General features: G+C 42.2%; 1 protein-coding gene across 1 annotated transcript; it reads right to left on the bottom strand.

The window, feature by feature from the left end:
* Positions 1 to 891: 891 nt before the first annotated feature.
* On the bottom strand, positions 892 to 9,529 carry urod (uroporphyrinogen decarboxylase). Its single transcript, XM_041950023.1, has 10 exons — positions 9,357 to 9,529; positions 8,006 to 8,118; positions 7,764 to 7,843; positions 7,141 to 7,203; positions 6,563 to 6,760; positions 6,297 to 6,458; positions 5,190 to 5,324; positions 4,333 to 4,433; positions 3,738 to 3,804; positions 892 to 2,105 (listed from the first exon to the last, which is right to left on the bottom strand). The coding sequence occupies exons 1-10, from the start codon at positions 9,377 to 9,379 to the stop codon at positions 1,941 to 1,943; spliced, it is 1,107 nt and encodes a 368-aa protein (XP_041805957.1). The 5' UTR covers positions 9,380 to 9,529; the 3' UTR covers positions 892 to 1,940.
* Positions 9,530 to 9,600: the final 71 nt, after the last annotated feature.

The following is a 9,600-nucleotide window of genomic DNA, read 5'->3' as shown; positions in this document are numbered from 1 at the left end:
AGGACAAATGCGCCTGGATGAAGTTCTCGAAGCTCTTCGGTGGAGTTTGGATTTCCAACAAGCAGCTGAGAGTCCTGCAGGCGACTCTAGTTGTGAGTGAGCTGATAGCTAACAAGCTGAAACCTCATTAAACATGAAATCAGCTGATGTGTCTGACAACCCACAACATGAAATCATTGAGCTGCAAAGCAAAGCTACTGTGAGCAGCTCTTTTTAAAACTGACTCAGTTCTGCTCAAGACTGACAGACCTTAACCTGGAAAACCAGCAGAGTAGCATCATCATCAACTCTACCATTTGACATCAGAAGCCTCAACAGAGAGAAGCAGTTCCAGCTGCTGCAGAGGTTAGTGTGATACATGTGTTCAATAAATTTATAAGGCCAGCACTGCCACCAAGAGGGTCCTGCTTGGAGGGGTCCCTCCAAGTGAGCCCCCTCCTTCCTCCTTAGCTCCATCACATATGCATAATATGTTTCACAGGTGCTGCCCAGTAGCCAGTGACCAAATCTCTGACTGAACTGGAGGTGTTGATCTCTGGTTCTACTGCATCGATTTTAATGTATATGTTTTAAAACTGTCCATCATGAGTTTGACAATGTGATAGGAGCGCAAAGCTAAATTTGGTGGAGTACTCTTTCAAGGGTTCACCAAGGTTATTACAGTTATTTTTGAGGGGAACATGACTGTCTGTTCCAAATTTCATGGCAGTCCATCCAAAAGCGGTTGAGATATTTCAGCCTGGAACAAACTGACATGGCTGTGACTAGACCTTACTCTGCTTTGTGTGGATAAACATGAAAAGGTCCAGTATGACAAAAAGTCAGTAATGGTCACTTATGGCTCTTGAAGACCCTGGTCCATTTAATGAGCATGTAGTCTCATCATCCTGCTCAAAGAAAATCTAGTAAATTTTTATTTAAGTGGACAGAAAAAAAACAGATACACACATTTATGGGTTTTAATTGTCTAGAAAACTGCAATCACATGCAACCTCTCAGGATGCTTTCAGCGCGATTCAGTTCATAAGCCACTTTTTCTACAAGTCGGAGTTGATGGAATGAAAAAAAAACAGATTGAGGGTGAAAGACAAAGACAAAAACAGCAGAAGGCATCGTCTTTTACAGCATGAATTCCTTAGAAGATTTTCTATCCGCAGGAGTAAAAATAAAACTGTTCATGCTGGGATCCAGCGGGGGATTGTGCTCACTGTGAAGATGGTAGGTGGTGGAGTCATCAGCTGCTGTGTGCTGACATTTTTCCTTAAAAAATGATTTTGAACCTGCAATAGAGCTTCTCGGGCTGAAACGTTTGATTCTGCAGCCTTTGACGAACAAGCTGCTCGTACTGATGACAGACTCACTCGTGACTGAAGATGTTTGCAGCTATTAAACAGGTTAGAAAGGTTTGTCTCTATTTGTATGTGTGAGCACTAGCGTAACATTGTGGTGAATTTTGATGACAAATATCTAAAAAAAAAAAAAAAATTTAATCTACAAGTCAAAGCTGTTTAGAGCATTTTTGAATGGATCCAATATTAATACAAATCCCATACAACTGAACATGTACTCGCTAAAGTGATTCCAGTGGAAACATATAATCCAGTCCTGGTCAGATCAACATATTATAGATGAACAGAAAACCTTGTCATAGAAAATCTTGTTTATCAAGAAAATCCACACTTGACCAAGGAATGAGAATGTAGTGAATTCACTTAAATGTACATGAAGATATGGATGTTTTTGTTGGGCCAGTGTTTTTTATTTTACCTCCCAGAAAAATCAGTCAGAATGGACTCTTAAACTGCTGAAAACATGTATCAAGCTGTACATCTTTTCCTTTTGATGTTGCCCTTTAGTATTTAAACACCAATGCTGACTACTTGTCACAGTTTCAATCCCTCTCATCGGCATTTTTTGGCCTCACACAGACACATCCGTCTTTACATTTGTTTAATCATCTGCTTAGAGTGTTGGTGCACAGCTTCCACGAAGGCGCCCACGTTCTCCGGGTCCATGTCGGGGTAAAGGCCGTGACCCAGGTTGGCGATGTAGCCCCTCGTGCCGAAACCCTCCAACATCTTCTTCACGATGTCTGAAATGCGCTCCTGAGGGGGGAAGAGAGAGGGTTAAATTTAAGGATCAGACATGGCAGATTTTTTTTAGACCATTCATGGTTCAACCACGGCTGTAGAATATTTAAAATAAGTCTGAGTGTCTGACGTATAGTTTCCTCAAACTGGGTCAGGGGAGGATCAATCTTAGGAACTTCTGGTTAAGAGTTATAAATTGCCATGGAGTGTGTAAACAAAAGTTTGTCAGAATGAATTACAGCACTTGACATGAAGTAGAAATATATGAATGGAGATACTGTGGAATGAAAATAGGATTCACAGCATGTGAACGCCGGGTGCTGAAAATAGCAGCAGTTGAGAGAAAAACTTGGGAAAAGTGTCGAGTTATTTTCCCTCCTTACTTTTTTTACTTTATGAAATACAAAATTCTGCTCTGAAATCCTCACTGTGTAGACCTGAACACCTCACGCTAAACCACTGCCATGACAGAGGTCAGCTGTGCATGTTTTATCACACAGTGATGGCGCCTTATGAAGGAAACTCTTTTTGATCTATTTGCATGGAGGAGTGATCTTCACATCTTCATCTCTGCAGAGGAGATGTGTCTTCTGGCCCAAACCCAACTGTTTGCATGTCAGCATTAGAAAAACTGACTTGCATAGTAGCAATAAGGTAAAGATGTGGATATTTTTGATTCATGTTACACCCACAGTGTAGGCACCTGTGGTCAGTCAGTGGACCTCATGCAAGAAGCACTCCTACGAACAGACTCCTTCTCAAGTGGCATGTACATGAGAGTTAATTCACCAACAGTCTTGTATTTAGAATTCTCTCTTCAGTACAAATGATATTCATGAGTGGTCTAGACCTGTCGTTGCAGCCATGCACAGTCCAGATTTCTCCACAGGGAGAAAGACTTGTTTGACCTTAACCTGAATGAATTTAGATACGAAATTAACTCAAATAAAATACCGAACTGAAGAAAAATGAATCTTCTTTTCCCCATGTCATCATCGTCATCATGACTTGCTAATTTAGTTTATTTTCACTGGCATATTTCTGAACAACGTCTCCTTTTTTGTAGCTGCTAGACAGACGCTCTCAGTGTCTTCATGCAGGCCTAGCCTATAATATCTCTTCTAAAATCTCTGCGACTATCACATGACCACCTCTCGTATCAGTCATGGACCACTTTGCTTTAGACAGACATGTCTGTAGTATTGGTATCTGGTATTGATCAGGCTGAAATGACCGATTTACAAAGAGTTTGCCACTTAAGAGAGTTTGATGGGACGCCTGTACAGATAAATGTTCTTGCATGAAGCCCAAAGGTCGAGCCGCTGCTGTCGGTTGTTGCTTGTTTTATAGCAGGAGTAAACTGGTCGTGAATGAGGGAGCATAGGGTGATAACCTGCGTTTTCATTTTTTTATATCGACGTGTTAAATGTATTTGTTTTACTCTGTCCTTATTTATATTGAATGTCAGGCTTGTTCAGTTTCTCCTTTGACAGAGATTGTTAGTCTTACTGGGGGTGGGTAGGAGGGGTTTCGTCATAAGTCAGTACGACATAAGTCAATAAAAATAGTTTTGAAAAAGAAAAAGACAAAAAAACATGAGGAAAAAAGTGAGGCGAGAGTCTTAACTGAAGTGGGAGTGGAGGTTACCTTTGGAGCGTAGAGAGCACATGGGTCCATGTTTCCCTGCAGGCTGACCTTCCCTCCTGTGCGCTCCCTGCATACACACAGACACACACAACACACGGCACACAGGCTAATCCTTTAACCAACAGGTGAAGTATTGACGAGCGGAGCAGGAAACGCACACGCTTGTTGACTCAAATCCTGCACCCGGTGACAACAGGGGCGAGGGAGAGGTCACTAATGGTTAACCTGCTCCTCAGGAATCACGACAGTGTGCTTCACCATTAGTGCTACACATGACTGGCTACATCCCTGAGAAGTATTCAGCTTGCATTTAGCTTCAAACTGATTTCGTGCACTCTGACTACAACAGTGAGGCTGTAGCTGTATCTGCTTTTACTGAGGAGATTCATCTATTGATTGTTTTCTATTCCTGCTCACATCCCAGAAATGCAGTGTCTCGATGTTTCAAATCTTACAAAGTACAACCAGAGGAGACCTCCCTGTTGAATTCTCGCAGATTTTACAACTAGCTGATGGACTGATGTTGGTATATTTAACACAGAGCTTGGTGCAGAGACGCTGGAGGTGTGTGTTGGGGTATGTGTGCGAATGTTACCGTGCTGATCGTGGGTCAATGGTCCAGTCCAGTCCAACCACCTCATAACGAGACTGAGACAGATCCTCTACAGCGTAGTGAGCATCCTTTGCAAACACAATCTGAAACACGAATGGGCACAGGAAAGTAAACAAAGCAGATTTTCAAAGCAACTTCTGCACAATCACGTGAACCATTTCTGGTGAAATGCTGCCATCTTCTGGTAGTAAAACGCAGCAGTTATCTGTATGAGTCCAGATGGATCCTTAATGATCCCTCCTGGGAAACAGTGTTGTTGAAGCAACAGACTGATGGTAAGAATAGAATAGACTATGGAAACTAATATAGAAAGTAATTATAACAAGAGAACAAACTGAAAAATACAGCAAGTAAATAAATAGAGTTGTCACAGCTGACTCGTTTGTAGTTCAGATGATGTGTACGTCATTAGCCACTGACAGCGTCAAGAACAGTACATGCAGAAATATGAGAAAAACCTGTTACTGCAGAAGTGTGTATGTGTGTGTATATATATATATAATGTACAGCTATCTTTGTGAGACCTTGAGAGTACAGACATTTTTGGAAAGTCAGGACATTTCAGCCAATCCTCCCTTTCTGACAGACGTTCAAAGGACTGTCTGAAGCTTACCACTTAGTTTTAAGGGTTATGTTAAGGTTGGGGTTAGGCATTTAGTTGTGATGATCGAGGTTAGAGTAAGGAGCTAGGATGCATTATGTCAATGAGTGTCCTCACAGCACAGGAATACAACTGTGTGTGTGTGTGTGTGTGTGTGTGTGTGTGTGTGTGTGCGTACGTGCGTGCGTGCGTCTCATGGATTTGGATAAATTGCCACTTATGTGTGCAGCTGTCTCACCATGGGAACGTCCTGTCCTGCCTCTTTGAGTTTATCTTTGACGCGGCAAGCGATGTCTCGCAGGTAAGGCAGAGCGAACTCGTTAAACTCGGCTGGCCCCAGAATGCCGGCGTGGGACTCAAAAACCTGCAGAGCCTGGACAACACACACAAGGAAAAAGTTATTTTTTTTAACCTGCAGTAACTAGGTGACTAACTTTTTGGCCCATGGGGGCAGCTCAACAAAGCTGTAAACAAAACATTGACATATGATCACCATACTAAGTTAATGGCAAGTTAGCAAACAGTTGGCAGTGTAAACATCCTGCAGACTGTGAGCTGCACTGGCGTCATTGTGATCCACCTGACAAATACAAGGCAAATATTCAGTCTCTCTTTGCTTTGGTCCACCCCCGCTCCTGAGGGAAACATCTGGCTCTTTAGCTGCTAAATGCTCCAACGTATAGAGCGTATATCAGAGCCTCATTGCTGAAAATAATGGCCAGAAAACCAAAACAGTCACTTCAGAAACACTGAGAGACTCTGCAGAGCAGAGGGGAACTGCAGAGTCAGGCGACCAGTGTTCTGTCTTTTCAAAGACAAAGGTGAGAGGTCAAAGTCACACCAGCAGAGTGGCTGCTTGACACCACTAGAGGAGCTCAAAGCAGGCGGAGGGACTGACTCTGAAGCCACCCTGCTGCCCCAAATACTGAAGACTGCAGTAAAAATGGCAACAAACTCTGCTGGTATGACATTGTCTAGACTTTGTGTTAATCCAGGTTTGTGCTCTCAGGCTGTGCTCAACTATTTTGGGGAAAAATTGCTGCCTCAGCTGGATTTTGTGCTGATACTGAGAGGCAGGTTTGTTTCCATAAAAAGTGTGTGCAGGAGCTGCCACAATCAGCAGATAGTATTTATGTCCAAATACCTGACACAGTATGCCTTCGACTGAATCTCTGAGGTCTGGACTTCAATCTTTTTGAATCTTATTGTTTTTCTCATCAAGCATCAGCCACCCAGAATAACCTGCAGGCTCTTTCTTTTGACGTGATTAACGATTGACGTGGTTGCCATCACAGTGTTGAATTTGCACGTGTCATGGTGGTCATCTGAAAGCAGGGGGTCTAACCTGAGCTCCGGCTGCCACCTGTCTCAGCAGATACTCCACTATCACATCTGTCAGAATCCTCAGCAGCATGTGGCTGGACTCAGGGTGTCGGTACAGCCAGCGCTTCGCCTTGGAGTGGGTGTTGGAGCCGCCGCCTTCTATCATGTAGGACATCAGCGTCCACTGTGGAGGGACACAGGAAAGAGGGGACAGGAGGAATCACAATTCAGTGTAGTGGATCACAGCTGTGCATGCTTTTCTTTAAATGTGTCTGTATCATCTCTAACCGGAGCTCCAGTGAATCCTATGAGCGGCACTTTGCCCTCTATCTTGTGTCTGGTCAGCGTGATGGCTTTAAAGACGTAGTCCAGCTCCTTAGCCACGTCAATTTTGGTCTGCAGACGCTGCAGGTCCTCTGGCTCCTTAAGGGGCTCCGAGAATGTTGGACCTTTACCTCCCACCATCTGGACGTCCATACCCAGGGCCTGGAGGGAAGATGAATGAATTAAGACGCACAGAAAGCTTGACAGATGGCTGCAATTTGCTATAGATGGAGAGACATATTGCACCATGTTTATGAAGCAAGTGTCCCGATAATCATCTTGTTAGTAGATGAGCGCACAAACACCAAAATCATACACAAAAAAACATCCAAAATAGTGTCTGGTAACTCAGAACAGTGCATTCCATAGAAATGACCCAAAACTACCACACCCAGCTGAAGTTAGGCTGAAACAGGAGTTAAGGTCTTAAGCTTCTGTAAAATGACACCAAATCACTCACCCGCCCAGGAAAACACTATTTAAGTTGCACTAATCAGAAAAACATGAAAACAAGCTGGCAGATACACAACCAACCAACTCACCTGTGGGATAACCAGGATGTCAGAGAAGATGATGGCGGCGTCGAAGGGAAAGCGTCTCAGAGGCTGGAAGTGGGGAAAAGGAAGACAACTCAACATACTGTGACACTACTTATTTACTACTGCCAAGTATCTTAGAAGTGCACCAATGTATTAAATGTTTTAAATAAATTTTCAGTGGTTATTAGCATGTTGGCACTCACCGTCTGAGCTGATATTAAGTCATAAAAATACATGATGGCAAATGGCCTCAAAAGTAGTTAACTGTGATGTTTTTTGGTTTTCTTTCACTGGTGCTTGCTGATGTGTGGTGATGGCTTTAAGATTTTTATTATCAGTACAACAGACTGAATCACTTATCTTAGTATATTTTCATTTCTGGTATGTTTTTATTGCATTTACGCATATTTCTACTGCATGTTAGTTTGTTTTATTCTAGTATCTTTATTTTATTGTATTATCTATTTATTGTTACTAACACGGGGGTTGCAATGCAAATTTCATTGACATGTTATTCTCAGTGACAATAAAGGCAATCTTGAATCTTGAATGTGTTTCCGATCATTCAAAAAGCTTTTCCAATTTTATTTCTGGACAGAGAATGAGTTTGAAAAGCACTGCTGTACCTGCAGAGTGAGCTCACAGCAGGCCTCTGGTGACCGACATGTCTCAAAGAAGTCCTTCCCAGCTCTCAACTCACGAAACTCTAAAAATAAGATCCAGCAAAAAATGAATGTCTTCATGACATCTGAATGTTTACCTGTTGCTCGTTGTGAAAGTGTACTGTTTAAAGACCTTTATTGATGCAAAGAAAGTCTTGAAATTTAGGTAAGAGAGAGAAAACTGTATTTGAGGAAAGTCACAGTACCTGGGAGATATCTTCCAGCCTGTCTCATACACCAGACAGGGACATGTTCAGTTTCTTCTCCTCGTGCTGCTCGCAGGAATGTGTCGTTCTGGAGCTGGGGGAAGTCCTTGGGGCTGGAGAGAAAACCCAAACACATAGGTTTAACATCAGCCTGCTCTCTGTGCTCATTAAGCAAGTCTGCAGTGATGAAGACCCCTCTGCTACACTTACAGAGAACAATATCCAAACATTGCACTGGGCAGTTGCAGTGTAGCTGTAACTGCGCAGTGTATTGTATATATATTTAATATATAATATATATAAACTCAAACCCAGAGGGATGTAAAAGTCAGTTTCCTAATCACGACAGCCTGAGGGCTACATTATGGTGACACGCTTCTGTTATCTAGCATACAGTACAGGAACGTCCCACCCTCTCCTCAGCAATCATCTCAGACATCTAGCTGAAGAGCGCTTAAGAGAGATAACACCCCTCTGCTCTCTTATCATCTTCCAGCAGTAGAAAAACGGTTGAATGAAAGGCTGCTTTGGATGCATCAAAGAAGTTGATGTTTGATCGCTGTTTGGCTCACTAAAAACTGCTCTCCAGTGGACAGTGCAGATCACCGAAGCCACCAAATAAACTAATCATGTTAACTTTACTGTTACTTGAATTCAGTTTACTTCTGCCACTTAGAAATGGACACATGGAACACATTTACAGCTGCAGAACTGCTATTAGACTCGTCACGCAAATGAAAAAGAAATAATGATATGTTAAACTGGGATAACTTAGGAAAAGTTGTGATCCACGATGTATTCTGCTTTCATTGAGTAACAACCAACAAATAAAAAACAAATAAAAAAAACAACAACAAAGAACTGTTCATACAACATGTTTTCTTACTACAAGACACCACGGAGGTAGAGCCAATTCAAACGACACCAATACAATACTAATACTACTAATACTAACATTTAAAAAGATTAAGCTACTATATCTTTATGCCGAATTTACCAGAAGAACCACATGATTCATTAAAGCTAATAATTCACGTTGCAAAGGGAATGCACCTTTAAATGAGAGCAAAAGAATATTAAACTGCTGGTTTTCTGAATGAGAGTTCTCCACAATAAAAGGACATGTGTTTCTCAGGGTTAACACGTAGCGTTAATGACTATTACTGTTACTATTTTGTTGTACAGACACGATAACAAACGCTGAATATAATGCTAGACTACATTCACATTGTTTGGAAAAAATGTTTTCATAAGAATGACACAGGCAAGTTTCATAACGCGAGTCTGTTTTGACAGCCAAAATGCTAGCGTTACCCTTAATGTGACATTTTAGGCTAACAGAAGTACTCACAGAATTAAACCGTCCTTGCTCATGTCGACAGGCTGAAGAGATGACAGGCTTTCTCAGATGCTGCTCTCTGTCTCTCTCTTGAAATGTCAGTTGCGACCCGCGGCTCCTCAACTGTCATTAGACTCTGTTTGCACAACTCTTTCTGCGACTAGACTGTCGCTGCAGGGCGCGGCCATCTTGGAAGACCATGTGACCAGACCCGGAAACGTGTACGAAGGAAAAAAGCTTTCTTTTTTCCTTTTCT

This window comes from Chelmon rostratus, chromosome 12, assembly GCF_017976325.1.
Source record: "Chelmon rostratus isolate fCheRos1 chromosome 12, fCheRos1.pri, whole genome shotgun sequence".
In the NCBI taxonomy this organism is placed as follows: Eukaryota; Metazoa; Chordata; class Actinopteri; order Chaetodontiformes; family Chaetodontidae; genus Chelmon; species Chelmon rostratus.
Note: the sequence above shows the minus strand (reverse complement) of the source record. Positions and strands in the feature narration are given on the sequence as shown.

Bases quoted from the DNA above. Each gene is read 5' to 3' on its own strand.
- urod (XM_041950023.1), bottom strand. From the start codon at position 9,379: ATGAGCAAGGACGGTTTAATTCT. The intron at 7,844-8,005 runs GTACTGTGACTT...TCTTATTTTTAG, and splicing joins GGCTGGAAGATATCTCCCAG to AGTTTCGTGAGTTGAGAGCT. The intron at 5,325-6,296 runs GTTAGACCCCCT...TGTGTTGTCCAG, and splicing joins AGGTGGCAGCCGGAGCTCAG to GCTCTGCAGGTTTTTGAGTC.